Source organism: Cricetulus griseus, chromosome 7 (genome assembly GCF_003668045.3).
Source record: "Cricetulus griseus strain 17A/GY chromosome 7, alternate assembly CriGri-PICRH-1.0, whole genome shotgun sequence".
Classification (NCBI taxonomy): Eukaryota; Metazoa; Chordata; class Mammalia; order Rodentia; family Cricetidae; genus Cricetulus; species Cricetulus griseus.
Genome location: NC_048600.1, coordinates 127,540,312 through 127,564,204, shown reverse-complemented (window position 1 = coordinate 127,564,204; position 23,893 = coordinate 127,540,312). Strand labels below are relative to the sequence as shown.

Genomic DNA, 23,893 nt, shown 5'->3' with positions numbered 1-23,893 from the left:
TTACCCTGGTAAGAAAAGACTGTTGTGTGTTCCATCGGGGAACAGCGGTTACAACTAACCTTCTCCAACGCAGTGGTGACACACCCTGCCCAAGCCCTTGCACCCCAAGACTCCTCTGATTTCAAAGCTGGGCTTTAATATGGAGGGCTATGGGTATACAGCAGACATCATTTAAGTCATTTTCTTCTTCTCCCTTTAAGAAGATATTTTAAACTTTATTTCATCTTTTACCTAAGAGTCCAGAGGAGCTTGCCCCTGACCTTGGAGCCATGAGCTAGGTTCCTGTCCTCAGAGCTTGGCTTCAGTTCTCTGTAAGATGGGGGAGCTGGTGTTTTGTGCCTCCACGACTCCCTATCCTACGCATTCTCATGGTTCCTTGCTGGTTCTCCACAGCCCACAGAGATCACCGATGTTCCTGCTGGGCGGATGCTACAAAGCTAACACCGGTACCATTCTATACGAACCATGTCACTTCCCAAAGCTCCAAGGGATGCAGCGGCTACATCTTCCACACCCAGAAGCAGAATAGAATGCAGGCTAAGAGGAGAGAGCCAGTGGGACATGTTTCTGTCCCCACAGAGCCTTGGTTCTTGCTCATCTTGAGTGAAGCTAGCTCAAACCATGACTTTGAAGGCAGCAGCCTGCTGGGAGCTCAGGAACCTGGTGGTCACTATTGAGGGGATCAGGGGACAGGCAGTCACAAGTGAGGGTCAGAGAGGCCTTCTCTGGGCTTCCGGACCTCGCTGTACTCGGCTTTCTGGTCCTGAGGCAGGCAAGGGGAATTCCCGTTGGCATGGGAACCCTGCCTCTGTGAGTCAAATGCCACTGATGCATAGTGAAGCTCTTCCTTGGGGAACATCTGTGGGGAGAGACCCAAGACTCAGAGAAGAAGAGTACACATACCCTTCAACTGCCCAGAACTAGACTCACTGGCCCACCTGGTCAAGCCATAGTGGGAAGTCCCCATGCTGGGTGTATCTTGGCCAGCAGAGGTAGCCACAATGGCACAACAGTTCTAGGTTTACTAGCTCTGCTTGGTCACAGGCTTATTTGTAACACAGGGAAAGGGAAGTTAGCTTCCAACCCATTTTGCAATCATTAGCCACCAGGTGATGCCAGTCTGTGGAATAATAATCCTTTTGTACATTGTGAAGATGTGCTGCTTTCATTGGTTTAATAAAAAGATAACTGACCAATAGGTAGGTAGGAAGAGGTTGGGTGGGAAAGCCAGACTGAAAAACGCTGAGACGAAAGAGGGTGGAGTCATGGGAAGTGGCCAGCCAGATGCAGAGGGAGCAGGATGTGTAGAAAATGAGATAACAAGCCACAAACCCCGAGACAGAGCACTGGCTGCTCTTCTAAAGGTTCTGAGTTCATTTCCCAGCAACCACATGGTGGGTAGATCACAACCATCTGTAATGAGATCTGGTGCCCTCTTCTGTTCTGCAGGCATACGTGCAGACAGAATACTGTATATACAATAAATAAAGAAATCTTAAAAAAAAAAAAAAAGAACCATGCAAGATGGTTTCTCATTTTAAAAATAATAATAAATGCATGATTTAAGTTGTAAGAGCTAGTTAGTAGCAAGCCTAAGCTATCAGCCCAGCATTTATCATTAATAGTTGGTCTCTGTGTGGTTATTTGGGAGCTGGCTGGTGGGACAAAAACTTCTACTGACAATACCAGGCTGTTGCCAGTCCCATAGCTGAGAAGACATGAGGTTGTGTCACTTGGTGAAGGAATGGGGCTTACAGACACACTGCACCACCTGAGGAACTAGAGATAGCCAGCTGCTTAGAATGAGGACATCAAGGTCCCTGCCCACACCTCATTCTCAAAAGACACTGGCATGGGGCTGGAAAGATAGCTCAGCGGTTGAGAGCACTGGCTGCTCTTTCAGAAGACCTGGGTTCAATTCCCAGAACCCATATGGCAGCTCACAACTGTCTAACTCCAGTTCCGGGGATCCGACACTCTCACACAGACACACATGCAGACAAAACACCAATTCGTGCAAAATAAAACTAAATGAATCATTAAAAAAAGACACTGTCACAAGTGAGGGGAAGTCATAGCTTGGGGGACGCAGAATGGATACCGGACTGAACCCCTCCTTATTCCTCTTGTGGAGCAGGGTCAGCAGCCTGGATTGAATGGGGCTGAGTGGACACATTCAGGAAGGTGGGCCACGTTTTCCAGAGCAGTGTATGTCACTCATCTCCTGCTACCAAACTATGACATCCCTCAGGGCACCTGAGGAGGGTTCAGTGGGCTCTGAGCCTGGGAGGGGGTCTCCTCAGAAAGCCTTTGATGTTTATTTCTCTCTCAGCTTCTGTTTGACCCTGCCTGTGACATGGCCGGTCACACCCAAGGAGGCCGCTTGCCCCATTCTCCTGTTTGAAGGTAATGGAGTCTGAGGCTTGACCACACCTCTAAAGAAGAGATGAGGGGACCAACCTAAGGAAAAACAGCAGGCTCTGACTTATTGACTGTCAAGACCTTAGATACTGGCCACCCCTGTAATCCTACTCCCTACTCCTAGCTACAGTGGCACATGCCCCTTCCAAGGGTCTCCACTCACCCCGTTTCTATACTGCCACCCTGAGCCAGGGCCCCATCCCCTCTCTGTTCTCCCCCACCCTGTGGTACCCTTGCATGGCCCACCATCCTCATGCTAAGGGAGTCAGGGTCTCAAACTTACCACTGTGCTGTATTCCACCTCCACCTGACTCGGTGGCTCCGGCTCTTCCCTCAGGGGCCACGTGTGCAGCTGCAGATTCACATATTGGCACTCGCTCTGCTCAGCAGCCTGCACAAGGTCAAGAGTCATCCGTGGAGTCCCTCCCTCCCACCCCCTGGCCTGCTCTTCTCCCCCCACCACCACCACACGCTGTGTCAGCGCTGGTCTCCCCACTCTCCTCCACCCTCTCCCTGTTCTCTCTAGGACCCCTCCCCCTTTGCCCAAGTCCACTGTCCTGGCCAGAGGGGAACAGACTGGACAGAATGTGGGACAAGAGTTGGTCACTAGATCTCCAGGTGTTGTTCTCCTGTTCTGGAACAATTCCACCCACCTGTAACAGACCTGCCACTTCTACTAGCCCAGGGACTCCCTCCCTGACAGCCTCCGTCTGCCACCCACGCACCCAGCTTCCCTGGCTCACCTCCTGATGTAGCTCCCTTACCTGCCTGAGGTTCTGGGACAGCTCTGGGTATTTAGCAGCTACAGACAGAAAGAGAAGGAGGTAAAACCACAGGCAAAAGTAGGCATGGAGGAGGGGTGTGCTGCACTCTGAGAAAGACTTTCCTTGGAGACTTCAGCCATAGGTCTGGAATTTCTAGAACATTCCATAGTAATGGAGATGCTGTACTAAGTATAAAATTTCAGGTTTACGTGGTGTGAAGGTTTTGCTTCTTTTGTTTTTGAAGAAGGGGGTGTTGCCCAGTTTGCTCTCAACTCCCCTAATCCTCCTGCCTCGGTCTCCCAAGTGTTGATAGTACAGGGATGTGCCCGCCTTGGCTATGAAGCAAGAGCTTTAGGAAATCATAGTGGGACTGGAGGGATGGCTCAGAGGTTAACAGCACTGGCTGCTCTTCCAGGGGACTTGAGTTTGGTACCCAAGGCTCACATTGGTCAACTGACAACTGCCTGTAACTCCAGCTCCAAAGGATTCATGCTCACTTCTGACCTCCAAGGGTTCCACACACATCATACACACACACACACACACACACACACACACACACACACACACACATACACACACACACACACACACACACACACACACACACGTATAAACCCCCCTCCAACACACATATACACATAATTAAAACATGGATTTTTTTTTCTTTTTTAGTTTTTCAAGACAGGGTTTCTCTGTAGCTTTAGAGCCTGTCCTGGAACTCGCTCTGGAGACCAGGTTGGCCCGGGACTCACAGAGATCCGCCTGCCTCTGCCTCCCGAGTGCTGGGATTAAAGGTGTGCACCATCACTGCCTGACCCGTAAATATTTTCTCCCCATTTTCTTTTTCTTTTGGGGGGGATTTTAAAGAAATCACACAGGCATAGATAAAAGACTGGAAGTAACTCACACATCCCTAGTACAGTGGCTGTTTTGGGGGGGAGACAGGATTTTGACTTACCATGTACCTCAGATAATTTTTTTCTCCTGTGTTGCTTTCATTTATTTTTCAACTTTCCTACAGCAATCCTCTCCTCACCCTGTCTTTTTAGTTTTGTTGTTTGAAGCAGAGTCTTCCCTACCTAGTGGCCTTGAACTCACTGCAGTCCTGTTGCCTCTGTCCCCAAGTACAGGGATTACATGAACCAGCACTTGAGTCATGAGTCACGTATCTTTCTTAAAGAGGAAGCTATCTGTGGGGCCACCGTGTTTCTGGGTGAAAGGGCATCTAAGTGAGTGTGCTGGGACTCGCTAAGCTGGAGCTGTCCAGGCTGGGAAAGTCCCATGCGGTTAGTGGGACAACATAACAGCTACAACTCAGGAGGCCCCTGGGGTGGTATAGTATTTATGATTTATTAAAGCTCGCCTGAGGGTACAGAAGGCAAAGCCAGCCACACAAGTTAGCTACAGAAGCCAGGTGGTGGCACACACCTTTAATCCCAGGAGTCAGTAGAAAGGCAGGTGGATCTCTGAGCCCAAGACCACCCTGGGCTATCGGAGAGTGAATCAGGGCTCACGTCTTTAATCCCAGGATTTGAGAGGTATAGAAGGTAGAGTCATTCAGTCTCTAGCCACATTGAGGAGAGCATAGCAGCCTGAGTGAATCTGAGGAACAGTGAAGTCAGGAGCAGTGCAAGAATCGTCCCTTTGGTCTAAACTGAGGTAGAGGTAAGAACTAGTGGTCAGATGCTTTGCTTTTCTGATCTTCAGCTTGGAGCTTGAACCCCAATATCTGTCTCTGGGGTCTTTTATTTTTCCTGTTACAGGTCCCCCCAAGAGAGACTGGAGAGCCAGGCAGTGGTGGTGCACACCTTAAATCCCAGCACTCAGGAGGCAGAGGCAGGTGGTTTGAGGCCAGCCTGGACAGGCAGGGCAACACAGAGAAAGCCTGACTTCAGAGACAGACAGAAAGACAGGAAGTCCAATTGGAAAGAGAAAGCGCTCTCCTGCAGTGCCATGTTGTTCTGAGGTAGCCACAGCTCCTTGGGCAGCATCCAGGAGCAGCCAGAGGTGGGGCTGAGGCCTGGAGTCCCTGTACCCTACCACCAAAAGCATACAGTCGTCCTGACAACAGCTGAAGGACAGAGTGGCCTCATTTTGGCTACCACATCCTCACTGAAGTCTCAGAAGGCTTCAGGAACATGAACAAAGATGGCCCTGAGGGCCCTTTGCTCATAGGGTCATGAAGTCTCAGCACAGGAAGGAAGCTAGCAGCTCCCCTGGAAGAGGTCTGACCCTTTCCCTTCTGTTCTATTGTCCCTCTGTCCTTGTGCTTACTCAGGGTTCTGGATTTGTTGGGAACATGTTTGCTGACACACCCTGTGCAAGTCCTGTCTGTCAATCTGAACTGGGGAGGGTGGGACTTCAGGTAACTAACATACTAAACCTGATAGTGACTGGGGACTGGGGGCCTTCTCCAGTCTCAGCCCAGGCTACATGAGGTGACAACCAGGGATGCCTGGTGAGAACCATCTAATACAAAAAGAGCTGTGATAGCCAAGGTGCCGGTGATACCCAGAAGGCCTCAAGCCCTCAAGGAAAAAGTCTAAGTAAGGGCTGAAAACAGTGCTTGGAGACTCAGGAGTAAGCTAGGGAAGGCCAGTGGAGACACTTTCAGCATTCAGAGTAAGCCCAGGAGAGAGGAGAGAGGCTGAGGCTCCTGCCTCATAAATAAAAGTCATAAGAAGAGGGGTGGGGTTGCTGGCAGGGCACACTGTGGAGGCCTAGCAACCCTTCAGAGACAGTTGTGTGGGAGGCCACTAAAGGTTTTAAATGGAAGAAGACACTGCCCCCCAACCACTCAGGCCCCAGGAGAAAGGCCTCTGGGGAGCTATCTCTCGAGGTGTGTAACCACTACACCCAGGGAAACCCCTAGGGCCCTCCCCCTAGGGACATCTTGAGTGTGTCCCCTGAGAGTGTGTGCTTAATGGTGGGGACGGAGCACTGAAGGTGAAAGACTGTGGCCAGAACCCATCCACCCTGGAGAAGGGACAGAAGGACACAGGAAGTTAACTCACCTTTCACCTGACGCTTCTGGAACATCCTCCAGACCAGCAGAGAGGCCCCCGCCAAGAGAAACAGCAGCAGAGCTAACACAGACAGCAGCACTGGCAGGCTTGAAGGGGAGGGAGTTAGTTACTCAGTGCTGGGAATCAAACCCAGGGCCTCATGCACACCAGCCAAGTGCCCTACCCCAGGTGTATCACCATCCCCTGACTTTCAAAACAGATACATAAAGTCAATGTTTTAAAGAAGATTCAGTGAGATGACTCAGGGATAAAAGCACTTGCAATGCAAGCCGGGGTCATGAGTTCAAGCCCAGAACCCATAGTAGAAGGAGAGAACTGACTCGTGAAAGTTGTGCACATATGCACACACACTCACGCATGCTAATAACAATACAGGGGTATGAAGCTGGGAGTGCTGGTCCACACGTTTAATCCCAGTGCTCAGGAGGCAGAGGTAAGTGCCTCTTTGTGGGTTCAAGACCAGCCTGGTCTACACGGTGAGTTCCAGGCTAGCCAAGGCTATGTAGTCAGACCTTATCTCAAATACACACACACACACACACACACACACACACACACTGTTCTTTCGGACCAAACAAAGCAGGGCTCTGCCTGCCTTGAACATCTGTAGGTTTCCCTCCAGAAGCAGCATGCTTGGGTCCTGCATTTTGCCTTTTCTGGCATCACATTGTGCCTCTAGCTTGGCAGAAAACTTTTAAGATTTCCAGGTGTGGGGTAGTAAGAAGAGGACAGGCCCGGGGCTCGGGGACAGAGACCACATGTGTCCCAGGATAGCTTCAAATGTGGTCAATGCATTTATAAACCATGACATCATGTCACAATGTCCACAGGTTGGACACCCCTGTCTGTTGCTGGGGAAATTGCTAACAGGAACGCCTTTGTTGTCTGTGAACATTTGAGTGGTGCTTACAGAAGTGTCCAGGTCTCGGTCTATGGACCTCATGCGTTTGGCCTTGCATAGCGGTAAATGCAGCCCAACACCTAATTGTACATTTACTTAAAATATGGTGAGATGGGGTGGTTGGATTTCCCCACTCCCCCCTGATGTTTTGTAACTTGATTGCATGGCTTTTAGGTGTGAACTTTATAGATGACAACAACATTGTGTCATAATGTCAAAAGTCTAGACGTGCCTGTATACGGCTAAAAGTAAGATGCCAGAATGAGGCTGCTCACCAGGAACCAATGTGGGGTCGGAGATATTGTAGGGGAAAATGCTGACCATGCCCGCTTGGGGCTGGACACAGGTAACGCTGACCACGCCTGCTTGGGCGTGGTCACAGTGATGTAGCAAGCACGTGGCTCTTTTTGTTCTCTCTCCCGCCTAGCTGAGCAGACGAGCCGGCATCTGATGTAAACCTGGTCACTGGCTCCACTGTGTGAGTACTTTCTTAATAAACTATCATTATCAATCTAGTTCTGACTCCACATTGCATTCGGCTTTAAGATATGACGGGGACTCCCACCAGGCTGCAGAGAGGGTGGTGGGGGTGGGGGGTGAGAGGAGGGGCTGGAAACAAGTTCATCCCCGTGCCAGCGATTCGGCCTGTGGTGCCTACTTCATGAGACCCCAGTAAAAACCCTGAGAAGGAAATGGGGGAGCTCTTGGTGGAGACACACAGAGGCCTCTGGGGGTGACCCACCCTGACCCTGCCTCAGATACAGGGTACTGGGACACTTCTTGGGATTCTCCTAGTCTGGTCTTGCTGTCTCTTCATTTGTCTCTTCATGATCTTTATCTCTTATGATAAAACCATTTCCAAGAGTGAAGACTCTAGTGAGTTCCTGAGCCCAAGAGCATCATGGGAGCCTCAACATTTATAGCTAGAAGCTAGAGTGCAGGTGGCCAGAGCCCTTATCCTATAGGATCCCAACGGGGTCAGAGTGGACAGTCTGAACCCTGGAAATAGTTGGTGACAACATGCAGTGTTCTCGGGAGAGTCTGTTTTCAGCTTCTCTATGGAGTTGGTGACTCCCCAATATCTAGAGGGGGAACACAAGAATTTGGAGTCATGTAAGCCTGAGCCCAGCCCTGCATGATCTATAATAGCTAACACCTAGGCAGACTACTTAGCCCTCTGAGCCTCAGTTTAGTCATCTGAAAATTAGTATGGGATGATAATTTGGATGAGAATGGCCTCCATAAGCTCATATATTTAAATACCTGGTCCCCAGTTGGAGTAACTATTTGGAAAGGATTAATAGGTGTGGCCTTGTTGGAGGAATATGTCCCTGGAGCGTGGACTTTGAAGTTTCAAAAACCCACACCATTCCCAGTGAGTTCTCTTTGTCTTGTGGCTATGTCTGTCTTGTCTTGGCTGGAGGGATGGCTGAGCAGTTAAGAGCACTGGCTGTTCTTCCAGAGGACCTGGGTTCAATTCCCAGCACCTACCTGGCAGCTCACAACTGTCTGTAACTCCACGATCTGATACCCTCACACAGACGTACATGCAGGCAAAACACCAATATACACAAAATAAGAATAAATAAATTGGCTGGGTGGTGGTGGCGAATACCTTTAATCCCAGCACTCGGAAGGCAGAGGCAGGCGGATCTTTGTGAGTTCGAGACCAGCCTGGTCTACAAGAGCTAGTTCCAGGACAGCCTCCAAAGCCACAGAGAAACCCTGTCTCGAAAAAACCAAAAAAAAAAAAAAAAAAAAAAAAAAAAAAAAAAAAAAAAAAAAGAATAAACAAACTACTTTTTAAAACAGACATGAGCTCTCAGCCACTGCTCCTGCACCACGCCTGTCTGGCTGCTGCCAGGCTCCCATCATGAAGATCATGGGTTCTAACTCTCTGAAACTGTGAGCCCCAAGTAAATGCTTCCTATTGCAAGTTGCCTTGGTCAAGGTGTTTTATCACAGCCATGGGAAAATAACTAAGATGAAGATCATCACGAGGCGGGAAAAAGATCATTCTATGCAGCACTGAGCCGAGCCTGAGGGGATGCCCCTTTCCTACTACTCTCCTTCCCGCACACCCTGTCTCCTCAGCCTGAGCGCTCCCTGCCCTCGGCATCGGCAGGCCTAGGGTGCTCAGTGACCTATGACCTCCTACCTGGACTGGAACCAATGGCACAGGAGGTTCTAGCCAGAGGAGTATGACGGCAGCATACTGTCCACAGTATGGCCACAGTGCCTACTTAAGCCCCTCTGGGAGAAGGGCCACCACCTTCAAGTCAGGAACCAAGGGTTCTTATCCCAAGCCCTCATAGTTCTGGAAACCCTTCTGCTGAGGGAACCACATGGCTGGGGTGGCCACCCCCAGATCAGGGACTAGGGTACCTCACCTCAAGCCCGTTGGCTCAGAATGCTCAAGGTGTTCCTTCATGGTGGATCCTTCGGTGGGACCTTCGGTGGCCAGGCTGGTGGTCAGGCTGGTGGCCAGGCTGGTGGTCATTGCAGAAGTCCGTGATACTGATCCTGGAAATAAAACCACAGATCAGACCTAGGGAATCTCCACAGACTCTACTACTAGCCAATGGCTTCCTCCTCCCTCCCTCCCTCCCTCCTCCCTCCTTCCCTCCCTCCTCCCCTTCTTCCGTCTCCATCCTTTCTCCTTTTCTTTTTTTCTTTATTTTTTGAGGCAGGGTCTCCATATGGAGTTTACAGCCCCGGCTGTGCTGAACTTGTGATCCTCCCGCCTCTGCCTCCAGCGTGCTAAGATCATAGGCATAAACCACCCTGGTCTGCTGCCAATGGTTGCTTTTCAAGCTGACTTCACACCAAAGGAAGAAGCAGGATGGAGCACCCTTCTAGATCAGCTGACCAATTACACGCACGACACAGCTGCCACCCGCAACTCACCTGAGTCTAAAACCACACGCTAGGTCCCCTCTCCTCCAGCCTCAGCCACATGCTGCCAAAGAGAACTAGCTGCAAAGCTGGCTTACCACTAGTCAAAGGTCCCTCTGCACATAGCACAGTCACCATCTGTCCCCTACTGACCCTCTGCTCAGGCCCCTAACACACCGACGAATTCTAGTTTGCATGGGTCACTCCACAGGACACAGAACTCTGTCCTGGCCACACTCTGCTCTCTCTGCCTCCCATCCCCTGATGGACCAGCACCTGCCCTCAAGATGCAGCTACTCCAGGATACCTCTGGGACTGTTGCCCTCTCCCTGTCTGTCCCTCATCGCCATTCCCCCACCACACACAAGGTACTCTCAGGCCCTGAGCTGATTCCTGCCCCAGAAATTCCTGCCGCTTTGCAGCTGCTATAGTGCTCATTAGGACTCACCTAGATGCTTATCTGGGACCACAGACACCACAACCTTGGAGTAAGAATCAATCCCCAAGGAGGGAGTGATCTCCCACCAGGAGCCATTGATCAACGGTATATCCACACCACACATGTAGGTGCCTGCATCCTCCAGGGTGAGGTTGTCCAAGGTCACTGTGAAGGTGAGGGTGGCCGGATCATCCCTGATGGACACTCGGCCATTCCTAGCTTCTTTTGAGGCTCTCGTCTTGACAGTATTTTGACAAGATCGTAGCCGTGACACTCTGCACCAGTATTTGCTGTAAGCCTTGTGTTTCTCTTCATACTGACACTGCACTCTCAGGGATTCCCCCACGGTGCCTGTCATGGAGCTGGGACCACGCAGAAGGACACAGCCTGGAAAACACAAGCTCCAATTCTGTACCCTCTCGACTGGATGGGGTGTAGGTCCCCAAAAGTTCCACTCTCCATCCCTTCACCTCCCTTCAGCCAGTGACCCCTCAGCACCCTCCCTTCTGCCCCACTCCTTCCTTCAACCCTAATGCCCAGTCCCTCCCCCCACTAGGGCCTCACATTTTCAAACATGCCAGCCCTGGGCACCTCAGGACCTGGGGGAACAGCCATCCCCTCGTGGTCCCACTGCAGGAATATGAGACAGGGAGAAGACAGTGGCCAGCTGTAGTATGCCCTGCTCCCCCAGTGTCCTCATGACCCTGTGACCAGGAAGGAGAGTTGGAGGGGTGGGCAGAAAATGGGAGCGTTTGCTCTTCAACTTAGGTTTGTTTACTTTGCTAATTTTGAGATTCTGTTTTTTAAGATTATCTTTTAAGGTTTATTTATTATATTTGGCGGTTTGTGTGTACTTGTGTGAGTTTATATGCACCCCACACATGCATGTACGAGCCCCTGGAAGCCAGAAGAGGGTCTGAGATGCCTAGAAACCAGTTACAGGTGGTTGTGAGCCACTATGTGGGTTCTGGAACCCAAACCCAGGTCCCCCAAAAGAGCAGTAAGTGCACTTAACCACTGAGCTGTTTCTTGCCCATTTTACTTTTACTTTCAATTATGTGTATATATGTTTGTGTGCAGCTTTGTGTTCAAGAGCACGGAGCCTGCAGAGATGAGGAGGCAGCATCAAGTCGCGCTTGACTTTGCACCCCCAGCTCTGGAGTTACAGACACAAACCAAGTGCAGTTTTTAAGTGAATGCTGGGATCCAAACTCAGGTGCCCACTTTCTCCACTAAGCCATGCCAGCCCTGACATGCTTAATAAATAAACACCAGTTCCCCGCCCTCCTATGCCTTTCCTGGAGGATGGGCGGACAGACAGACACAGATGGACAGACAGGCGCTAGGACGCCCATCCCACCCCCCACCCCCAGAAGATGGCTGGCTTTCCACCTTCTATCTCTGCCACTCAACATATACCTTCAAATCTCCTTAAATCCTGAAGGAAAAAGAAGAAGAAAACCCAAGCAATTTCATCATCATAAGACTGAACCTTGTATGCCTTTTGATCAGTTATGAATAACAATAAACACTGCTGGCATGGAAAAAAAACCCATGCAAATAAAAGGAAAAATAGCCAAGATGATTTTCATTCCTTTATAAATAAGTGTGTACACTCAGACTAAACCAAATGTTTGTGTTTTGAATTTTTTTGAAAATACAAATGATAATATACGCCAAGAACATTTTGTTTCATTTTGCTTTTTTTTTTTTTTTTTTTTTCTTTTTTGAGACAAGGCTTTTCTATGTCTCCCCAGCTGGCCTGAAACTCACTGTGTAGATGAGGTTCAAATTCAGAGATCTGCCTGCCTGACCCCAGAGTTCCGGGATTAGAGATTCCTTTTCTTTATGAGAAGGTGACCATTTATAGGGTGCCCCTGCCTCAGTGGATAAACCACACCCATATGCATAGAGTTAATCTAACCATACTCAATGGCTATTTAAGAAATAATAATAATATAAAGTTGGGGTGGACTTGAGGGAAATTGGAGGGAGGGATGAGAGCTGGATATGACCAAACTACATTGTTCACATATATGAAATTTCAAAGAATAAAGAAACATAGTGTGTGGGGTGTAGTGGCACACACCTTTCATCCCAGCACTCTGTTAGTGTCCACCGAGGCAGCAGCCAGCATCTGCCACCAAAACACTTAAGGTTCGTCATCACCTGTCGCCGGGTGCCTCTCTACCGTCAGCTATGCAACATGAGCCCACGCTGTGCCTTTTTTCTCTTGCTCCTCTTCCTTGTCCTCTGTCTGTCTGTCCGTCTGCCTGCCTGTCTGTCTGTCTATCTGTTTGCCTCTCTCAAGTCTCCACTCCAACACGGCCTTTGGCCTTTCACCCCCTCCCCCAATAAACTTCTTGCACTAACTCTTTTGCAAGTAACATGTTTGTTTAGCGGCACACCCCCGCAGGGCCTGCCAAAAGCTATCCACTTCACCTTTCTTTTTTTTTTCTTTTTTTATCCTTATACTCTGTAGGTAGAGAAAACCTGTCCCAAAAATATATATATATTTTTTTTTTTGGTTTTTCAAGATAAGTTTTCAATGTGTCTTGGCTGTCCTGGAACTCACTTTGTGAATCAGGCTGGCCTGGGAATCACAGAGATCTGCCTGTCTCTGCTTCCTGAGTGCTGGAATTAAAGGCGTGCACCACCACTACCAAGCTCCCTCTTTCCTAGGCTAACCCATTAAAATTCCTTTTGGCACCCCTCCTGGGGAGCCACTAGCCCTCACTGTGCATGACTTGTTCCTTGTTCTGACCGCTTGGTGCCTGGCGGGATCCTGCCCCTGCCTCTGCCCCTGCCCCTGCCCCTGTCCCTGCCCCTTCCCCCTGAGCAGTGTGGACCTTTGGCTGTCCACCTTACACAGAGGACGAAGCTGCCACATTCAGTTTGTGCACAGAGGAATCCAGGCTCCGGTGCCTTACATGGCATCTCCCTGAGGCTGCCCACCCTCCTGAGAAGATAGCCTCCTCACCTGGAAGCCAGAAAAGCATCAGCCACACAGCTGAGGCCAGTCGGACCATTTCTTCCACACTTGGGTCACTGGCAGCCAGACCACGGCTGGACCCTCCACGGTTCAGTACCGTGGGGGACAGTCAGTGTCTGAGAGCTCACTTCTGCTTTTCTTTGTGTCTTGTTTCTGACTTCTCTTAGTTCTGTTCCTGGAGCTACTGAGAAAATGAAAGAATCTAGGGGCGCCAAGGTCAGCTGAGGAAGCCGGTGTGAGGCGCAGATCCCATGAATGCCAGGATGAGACCTGTAGCTCTCAGGCCTGCTGGCCCCTGTTTGCCTCTGGCTCAGGGTGCAGGGCCAGGGTTCTGTCTGATTGGCTCCTAGTCACGACTCTTGCGGGCAGGATGGAAGCCTTGTGGTAGGAAGTCCCTGCTGCCGCTGCCTGGATGATACCCACTGTTACGCCTTCCTGGGTGCTCTGCTCCTATGAACCCCAGTTAGGCCTAGACCCCCAAAAGTTAATAGCCCCAGAGTCCCTGAAGCGTGCCTGGTCTTAGAAATATGTCTTCCACTTGACACAGACTGTGACCTTTCCTGTACAGCCCCATTGAACCTGAGAAGGGATCCAGACAGCCTGCAGGTCCCCTCTTCCCCTGATCCACTGAGACACCACAGACACACACACACACACACACACACACACACACACACACACACACACACACGTGCGCACGCATGCCTCGCTTCAGTGTCAAACAGGACACCTGGTGGTTATTAAACCCACAGACAGCCCTGTGCCAAGGATCAGGTCCCCAGAGTGACCTTCCTTCCAGATCCTTCTAAGAGCCTCATGCTCTTTCCTCCTTCCTGTCACAAATGTCCCCATGAAGACATGTGCTAGTTACACTGCCAGAAGGGTTGGAAAACAGAGCTGTCCTTGGAGAAATTTCTCTGATGCTTAGTGGCACACCCCTATTACGCAAGTACTCTGGAGGCTGAGGCTTCAGGGTTTCTTGAGCTCAGAAGTTTGCGAACAGACTGGAAAGACTGTCTCAACAACAAAAACCACACTCCTGTGACAATGGTGATAGCACCATAGCTCAATGAAGGATCAGTAAGAAACTGTGTTCTACAGTACTTATCCCTAGTATGGGGGCGAATGTACTTTGGGAGCCCATTCCTGGACAGAGGGATACTCTTTCAGCGTAGACACATGGGGGAGGGCCTAGGCCCTGCCCCAAATGATGTGACAGACTTTGATGATCCCCATGGAAGGCTTCGCCCTCCCTGGGGAGTGGATGGGGGTGGTGGTGGGGGAGCATGAGAAGATGGGAGGGAGAGGGAACTGGGATTGATATATAAAATAAGATTGTTTCTAATTTAAATAAAAATATTTTAAAAATTAAAGAAAAGAAACTGTGCTAGATACTTGTTTTGGTCAGTGTTCTATTGCTGTGAAGAGAGACACCATGACCACAGCAAATCTTGTAAAAGAAAACATTTAATTGGGGCATCTTACAGTTTCAGAGGTTTAGTCCATTGTCATCATGGCCAGAAGCCTGGCAGCTTGCAGACAGAAGGAGCTGAAGTTCCACATCCAGATCCACAGGACCAGGAAGACACTGGGACTGACTTGAGAATTTGAAATCCCAAAGCCCACCCGCAGTGACACACTTCCTCCAACAAGGCCACACCTCCTAATCCTTTCAAATAGTGCCACTCCCTGGTGACCAAATATTCAAATCTGTGAGCCTATGGGGGCCATTCTCACTCAAACCACCACAATAGTTCTTAAAAATAAAAATAGAACATATTCAACTGGACATGGTGGCACACACCTGTAATCCCAGGACTGAGGCAGAGGCAGGAGAGTCTCTGTGAATCTGAGGCCAGCTGGTCTACTTATTGAGCTCCAGGATAAACAGAGCTACATAATGAGAACCTCTCAAAAAAAAAATAAAACTAAACTAAAATAAACTAAACTAAAATAACAAAAATGTGTATGTATGTGTGTGTGCTTGCTTTTCTGTATATGAACCATGTATGCAGTACTGTCAGAGGCCAGAAGAGGGCACCAGGGATTTACAGACTATTTTGTGTTCTCTTCTGGTATGTTTTATTTAGCTTATACTTCCATCACTGAGGGAAGTCAGGGTAGGAACTGAAACAGAAACGAGGGGGAAACACTGCTTACTTGCTTGTTCCCAGCCTCACATTCAGCCCCCTAGCTCCTATAGCCCAAGACCACCTACCCAGGGATGGCACCACCCACAAAGAGATGGGCCCTCCCACAGCAATCAAAGCCAACATTGCTCACAGACATGGCCACCATCAATGGAATCCAGGCAGTGTCCCAATTGTGACCCCCTCAGACAACCACTCTGGGATGTCTCAAGTTGACAGCCAAAGCTAACAAGGTCACTCGCTATGGGTGTTGCTGTTCTAAACATGAACACATAGGAGAGGAGTCCTATCTGGTGGTTTGCATAGCCTGATCATTGTAAGATTCACAGATGTCCTATGACCCAAAAGGCACAGCTGTAAACTTGAACGCCCTGGGAAACAGAGAAAAGGGAGGCTAGGCACGCGTGTGGCTGGTTCACATGCATCTGAGTGACCTTGAACAAAACCCATGGCTTGTAAACTAGCTGTGATGGTACAGACCCGTAATCCTAGCTCTTGGGAGGTTGAGGCAGGAGGATCAGATGCTCAAGGTTATCCTTGGCTATATCGAGTCTGAGGCTAGCCCAGGCTACATAAGATCCAGGCTCAAGAAGGTAGGAGTGTTGGAACATGGTTCAGTGGCTAAGAATGTTCAATTGTACAAGCCTAAGGACCTGAGTTCAGATCCCCAGCACCCAAGTAGAAATCTGGACATGGTGGCACTACAAGAAAAAATTCTGATGGACAGTCTCAGAATGAGACCTGCTCATGGCTCAGAGCTCATAGGTGCACAGGCGAAGCTAGCCTCCTCTCCCCGCTATCTGGCAGACAGTGCCTGCTTGTCTCAGAACTCTGAGAGTTGGGAAGTCGCTAGGGAATGAGCTCAGGATTAGAAAAGGAGGTAGTCTCATGATCCAGGTACTCATTAGATAAGGCTTAGAATCCTGAACCAATAGAGTGGGGGGCTTGGGAAGGGGGCTGTGCTAGAAGAATGTGAAGATTCTAACTGTCAGAGTACCAGCCTATGGATTGGGAAGTGGGACTGGGGACTTCAGAAACGACTGTCTTATGCCAAATCAGTGTACCAGCCATCTTTGCCTTTTATCCATGCTGGTGTCCCACTCTACAGAATATTAGAAACCACCTAGCTGGATGGTGGTGGCACACGCCTTTAATCCTAGTACTCAGGAGACACAGACAGGAGGATCTCTGTTAGTTCAAGATCAGCTTGGGCTACAGAGCAAGTTTCCAGCACAGCCTCCAAAGCCACAGAGAAACCCTGTCTCAAAAAACAAACAAAACAAAAAACTTCCTCACTTTCACTAGTCTCTTAATTTATTACAGAGTGGGGGTCTTGTTTCCCACAGCCTGCATCTGTAACTCCAGTGTGAGGGTGGGGATGATATGGAGACAGGATTGCTAGGGCTTGCTGGCCAAAGTCTAGTCTAAACATGGTGAGTTCCGGGTTCAGTGAGAGATGCTGTCTCAAGGGAAAAACATGGAGAGCAATGGAGGAAGACATTGGACATCCTCCTCTGGCTTTCACACCCATGAACACAGGTGTGTACACCTGCACACACAGAGGTCCTGTGGCCTATGCTAAAGGTCAGCAATGACAGCCCATCTGTGGGAATGAGCGGTGCAGTGATCTTGAGGACACTTGAACTTGAGTGTCCCTTAACGTCCTAGACTCATCTCCTCCAGAGAGGAAACGCTTTTACTTTTAGTGGAAGGCAACAGGGGCATCAGATCTAAGGGGGAGGAAGACGCATTGTGAATCGTCTCCAAGAGGCTGTTTTCCTTGGAACAGAGAGAAACCTTGAACTATTGTAAAGAGGAGCTGGTCTGAGCCCATTGCTGTCTCATCTTTCCCATCAAATAACCCTGACAAACAGCCCTAAGACACAAAGAAAGACACAGAATGATGGAAAATCGCCACAGGGCGTTGAGGTACAAGTTCCCAATGCCCATCACTGGACCAGATGAGGGAGAAAAACCGGAGGACCACAAGGCCAAAGGGACTCCTCAGGGAGTCCTCTCCTCTGGCTCGGAGCCTCTTCTTGGGGTGGATGCAAGGTGGATGCCATTGAGGAAGGTTGCCGAGGTGACAGATTGAGGCAATTGACTCCTGCACGTTGGATGGCCCCCAGAAAAGATGTGTGGAGGTGTTTCATGTTGTTGTTGTTTCATGTTGTTGCCCCAGGCTGAGTATGGCTGCCATCTTGGATTAGTGTGGCTGTGATGGACCTGCCTGAAGCCCTCAGGTCAACTGGCATTCCTTCACAGAGAGTCAGGCAGGCTCAGGGGCCTTCACCCTGTCCTTCCTACTCAGTTACATAAAAGGTCTTTTCCTGGTGCAGCTATTTTAAGTTTTGTCAGTTGTCCAGGGCCTCTTTGGGTAACTGCATTTCCTGTATCATCTGTGCCATGGGTGGGACTCCTCCTCAGTGTGGTAGTTGCCTGTAAGTCCCCCGGGGGAACTTCCCCATGGTCTCACCTCTTTGAACCATCCATGCCTCTGTAAGTAACCACAATAAAGTCATTGGTTCACCATGCTAGACTTGACAGAATTCTTTTTTGGGGGTCCATTGGTGTTCTTTCTATCTGGGATGAGATGCTCTCCCGCTCACCTCTCTCTGGGATACACAATCTTTCCTTTGAGTATCTCCAAGGGTTCCAGAGATGGCTTTGGGCCTCTTAAGTATTCCAGGGCAAGTCAGAGGCTGGGCCCCAAGCAAGCACTGGGAAACAGGAAGCAGATCTATGTGGCTGTGTTTCTCATGGCAGGAAGAAAAGCTCCGCAGCCACACTAGTACCCAAGAAAAGCAGAAGGAACACACTTCCTCGTACACCCTAATGCCCAAGTGCTTCTGCTGTGATCCCAATGTATACAACTTGGGATTTGTGAAAGGCAACACAAAGGCAAAGATACAGGCTACACATGACAAGCTGTAAAGAAGGGGCTACCTCAGGGACAGCCCTTCAGCCACCCAACTATCTGGCCTAGCTGGCCTCTTTTAGACTACTGGGCCTTTCTTTGTCCCACCATCCTGCCCATCTCTGGGGAATTAACCTTGGCTGGCAGATCCTTCAGGGACTCTAGACACTTGAACCCATGTCTAGTGTATCCCTTGGCCCCCAGCCATAGTATAGCAGCTGGTCAGGATGTCCATTATGGGTCCCTCCTTGTCTTAGGGTAGGGGTAAGAGGTAGCAGAAGGCCACCTGCCTCAGGGAGATGCCTCAACTGTGACAATAATGGGACTTCTTGGAAGGGAAGGGCAGAGCTTGGAGCGGCGGGGCAGGGGCGGGGCAGGGGCGTGTCCTCACTAGGATTTCTCCTACACAAAATAGAAGCTCTGCGCCTCACTCTGCCTACTTCATGGGTCTTTGGAAAGCTAAAAAAGGAAAGCAGAGGGGTGTGACGGCACATGCCTGTGATCCTTGCACTTAGGAGGCTGAGGCAGGAGGATCACAAGTTTGAGACCAGCCACATGTCTGTGTTTGCCTCTACTCCATCTCAGAGGGACAGAGGACTTACTGCAAGATTCCACAACTGTGATGTTAACCCCAAATCCCCTGCCATGACTCCTGGGAAGCAGACCACACAGGATATGGGAGACAGCCGCTGGAAGAAAGCAGCAGGGAGCACCTCAGCTGCCCTCTGAGGAGCACAGTGCTGGATCCGGTATTAGACAGTTGAGGCCTGGGGAGGGAAAGTAGAAAGCCTCACAGGAAATTACTATCTCCCAGTGCTTTGGCACCATGGCAACCTCCGCTATTTCCTCCTTCCTTCTCGGTGGTGGGGGGGGTGCAGGTGGGGGGGTTGTAGGTGGGGGTTGTGTTTGTGTCCCAAGCTATCCAGGCTTCTTTCTTTGTAGAAGACACCAGACAAATGCAAACTCTTTCTTGTCGGCCCTTGCCCCTGATCTGGTTGGAGACAAGGAGAGCGGATACAGAATGACCCTGTCAGAGTCAGTTCAGATCCCTTCATTAGTATCTGGCTTTGAAAGGCGAGTCTGACCTGATTGGATAGGTAGGTTGTTGACACCCCAGGGATGGCCTAACTAACCACTAAGTTCCGAAAACAGCCAGTGGCTTTAAGTTATAGCTAATTTTGCCTGTGTAGTATCCAAACTTAAACCTAGAGTCTCATGCATGCTACAGAAGGGTTCAATAGAACCTTTGGGCTTTACAAAAGAAAGAAAGAAAGAAAGAAAGAAAGAAAGAAAGAAAGAAAGAAAGAAAGAAAGAAAGACATTTTCTCACTAAACTGCCTAAACAGGCCTTGAACTTTCCATCCCATCTGCCCCAGCTTCCTAAGGAGCTGGGATCACAGACTTGCATCCCCAAGCCCACCAATAACTAATTTTATTTTCTTTTATTAGTGGGAGACTTGGTTTTTCATATCCCAAGCTGTCCCTGAATTCAATTTGTAGCTAAGGATAACTTTGAACTTTTGCTCTTCCTGCCTCTACCCTGTGAGTGCTGGGATTACAGGCATGGACCACCATGCCCAGTTTTACCAGGTGCTGGGGTCCCAACCCAGAGCTCTGTGCATGCTGGGTAAGCAGTCTCCCAACTGAACCACATCTCCGAGCCTATGACTACATGTTTCAAAACTGAATCTGAGGTCCCTTTTGCATATAAGGCAGGTAAGAGGATCCCCCCCCCCACTAGCTCTCCATCACCTGGATGAGCCCTGCTCTCCTCATTCCAGAGCTTGCTGTCCTCTGGGGGACCGGCCCACCCTGGTCAAAAGTGAGTGTTCCTATAAGGTAGTTAAGTGCAACCTGAGTAAGTAGCCAGCCAGTGTTGGTTCAAACTTTGGCAGTCTGACCCCTAGTAGTTTATTTTAGGCATTTTTAAACACAGCACAATTTGGTAAAATTTTCCCTGGTGACAATCCTGTGTGCACAATAAAACTTAAAATGTGACTATGTTGAAACTCTATGAAAAGTACATGTGACATTTTCCATAAAGACGGGTTCTATAGATTGACAACCTCATGATAAGGGTCTGAGGGAGGAGCTGGTGTGATCTCGACCACACAGACAGAACTAAGTTCACCAGGCTTTAACCTCATCTGCCCCTGCCTTCTGGATAAAGAACAGATAACGTATACTTCTCTTTTAAAGGTCAACTTATGCGTTTAACATTCTTGATTTTGGGTGTTGGTGGCACACGCCTTTAATCCCAGCACTCAGGAGGCAGAGACAGGCAGATTTCTGCGGGTTCGAAGCCAGCCTGGTCTACAGAGTGAGTTCCAGGACAACCCCCAAAGCAATACAGAGAAACGCTGTCTAGAAAAACAAAAACAAAAACAAACAAACAAAAATTCTTGATTTCAGCCTGGTAGTGGTGGCACATACCTTTAATCCCAACACTCAGGAGGCAGAGGCAGGTGTATCTCTGTGTCCAAGGCCAACCTGATCTATGAAGAGAGTTCCAGGACAGTCAGGGTTACACAGTGAAACCCTGTCTCAAAAAATTGTTTTTGTTTGTTTGTTTGTTTTCCTAGTGCTTTTCTGTGAACATAAGAACCTCTACACCTCCCACAAGACAGGATAAACCAGATACCATTAACACCCTCCAGGAAGGCATAGAACTCCTGGACTCCTTATTCTCCAAACAGCCAGGAGTCAGTGCAGCCAGCATGGAGAAGGGCTCCTTCTCAGTGGAACCAAGGGAAACACTGACTGTGGCTGGCCTGGCTGGACTCCTGTGAGGTCAAGTCCTCTTGCCTGCCTGTCTGCCTCCATCTCCCTGTAGCAGTCTGTCTCTAGAGCTTTTCCCTATCAGAGACAAACTCCTTATAGATCACCACCAACCAGCCGAAGCCCAAGTCCACCAAAGTCCAACTTGGAGAAGCAGAGAAGCGGTGAGTCTGTTGGACTTACTTACAGAACAGAACTGGGAGGTTAATTATAGGAGCCTGTGTGAACCTAAAGCAGTCATGTCACTGGACAGTATTTCCCAGGCTGTCCCATAGCTGCATCCATGCAGCCCCACCCCCAGCCACCCCACCCCGCCACCCCCGCCTGCTTCAGTCTGCATACGATAGCTCCTCCAGAAACCATCAGGCCATGTGCAACTAGGGAAGAATTAAATCCAAATGGCTGGAAATGAAGGCCAGTGACCCTACACACACACACACACACACACACACACACACACACACACACACACACACACAGGAACATAGAAACTGATGTTTCTATGAAGAAACATCAGTAGTTAACAGCTCAATTTTTTGTTTTTGAAACAGGGTTTCTCTGTGTAGCTCTAGCTGTCCTGAGACTCGTTCGTTCTGTAGTCCAGGCTGGCCTCAAACTCAGAGATCCACCAGCCTCTGGCTCCAGAGTGTTGGGATTAAAAGTGTGTGCCACCAAACCCAGAAATAGCTCAATTTTTTATCTTATTTTATTCTTTTATTTTATTTTATTTTATTTTTAAGACAATGTCTCTCTGTGTAGCCCCGGCTGGCCTGGAACCCACTATGTAGACCAGGCTGGCCTTGAACTCACAGAGATCTGCCCACCTCTGCCTCCCAAGTGCTGGGATTGAAGCCGTTCTCCAGCACAGCTGGCTAACAGCCTACTCTTGAGAGTCTCTTCAAGTTGTCACTCGAAGAGAGCTGCTGTTTTGCTCAGAGGACACCATGCTACAACCTCATCCCAGGTGAGGACCCTAAGGACTCAGAGGGAAGAGGAGGAGGACGAACAAGAACTGGGTCTGAGTGAAATAAACCTGGGGTAAAGCTTTGCAGGGGGGGGGGGCAAAGCTAAAAATAGGCAGGTGGTAGAGCAAGCACTACCTGATTCCATTTGATTCCTGAGGGAACCAGGACCAGTGACTACAATTCAGGCTGTGGAGTCTGTATAGTCCACAGCTCAATAGAAAATAGGCTTCTGCCAGGCGTGGTGGCGCACACCTTTAATGCCAGCACTGGGGAAGGCAGAGGCAGGTGGGTCTCTGTGAGTTCGAGTCCAACCTGGTATACATAAAGAGTATTGCATAATGAGACCCTGTCTTAAAAATAAAAAAAAAGGAGAGAGAGACAGAAAGAGAGAGAGACAGACAGAAAGAGAGAGCAATGGAGGGAGGGGGGATGCTTTCTTGGACCCTAGGTGAGAGCCCAGCCAGCCAGCTACAAGCAATCTCTGTCGCCATCTGCTGGTCACCCCTGGAATTTTGGCTCTCCTGAGCAAGTAGAAACTTCTGTACAGGAACTACAGGTTTCTTCAGGTAGTGTATGACATTGATGCCTCTAGAAGTCCTCCACCCCACCTCCTGCCCAACAAGGAGGCCTCAAACACTAGGAAGACAGTTAATGAAGGAGAAGGTGGGAGGAGACTTACACACAAGCCTGGAGGGTGCTGGGACATTGAGGTTCTGACTTTGGGTCTCTCAGGAAACCTAGTAACCAGTGAAATCAGGGGAACTCCGGTCCTCCGTGGGACCACTATCTCTAAGACCCACTGCTTCTGGCATCAGCCTTGTAAGGTAAGCAGAGTGTTGTGCTGTCCCCTTGCCGGCTGGACTGCTCCAGAAGAAGGGAGGGGCTGGTCTGCAGGTGCAGCACAGAGAGACTCCTACTCCTCTTTCCAGGGGCCTGAGAAGGCAAATTCAAGGGAATGGGTCACACAGCCCTGCCCTCTACTCCTGGCAAGACTTGATTTGGTCTTTCACTATAAACTGGGTTCTGGGTTCAACGCCTAACACCCCAAGGCTCCCAATACAGAAACACTCCTTAAGAATGCGTTTTGGGGGGCTGGAGAGATGGCTCAGAGGTTAAGAGCACTGACTGCTCTTCCGTAGGTCCTGAGTTCAATTCCCAGCAACCACATGGTGACTCACAACCATCCGTTTTGAGACCTGGTGCCCTCTTCTGGTGTGCAGATATACATGGAAGCAGAATGTTGTATACATAATAAATAAAAAATAAAATCTTTAAAAATAATGCGTTTTGGGCTGAGCAGTGGTAACATGCCCCTTTAATCCTAGCACTTGGGAGGCAGAGGCAGGCAGATCTCTGTAAGTTTGAAGCCAGCCTGGTCTACAAAGTGATTACTAGGTCAGCCAAAACTGTTACACAAAGAAACCTTGTCTTGAAAAGCCAAAGGAAAAAAAGAAAAAAGAATGTGGTTTGGAGGCTGGAGAGATGCCTCAGCAGTTAAGAGCACTGGCTGCTCTTCCAGAGGACCCAGGTTCTATTCCCAGCACCCACGTGGCAGGTCACAACTGTCTATAACTCCAGTTCCAGGGGATCTGGCACCTCACATAGACATAAATGCAGATAAAACACCAGTTCACATTAAATA

The 23,893-nt window shown here is 49.5% G+C and overlaps 1 protein-coding gene across 1 annotated transcript; it reads right to left on the bottom strand.

Annotated features, from left to right (window-relative positions):
* Nucleotides 1-541: 541 nt before the first annotated feature.
* LOC100750625 (CMRF35-like molecule 8) lies at nt 542-13,478 on the bottom strand. Its single transcript, XM_035447189.1, is given in 7 exon segments — nt 542-859; nt 2,705-2,812; nt 3,186-3,223; nt 6,203-6,300; nt 9,506-9,683; nt 10,543-10,836; nt 13,430-13,478. Coding segments are annotated over 7 exon segments (927 nt in total). The 3' UTR covers nt 542-697.
* Between the last annotated feature and the right edge of the window lie 10,415 nt (nt 13,479-23,893).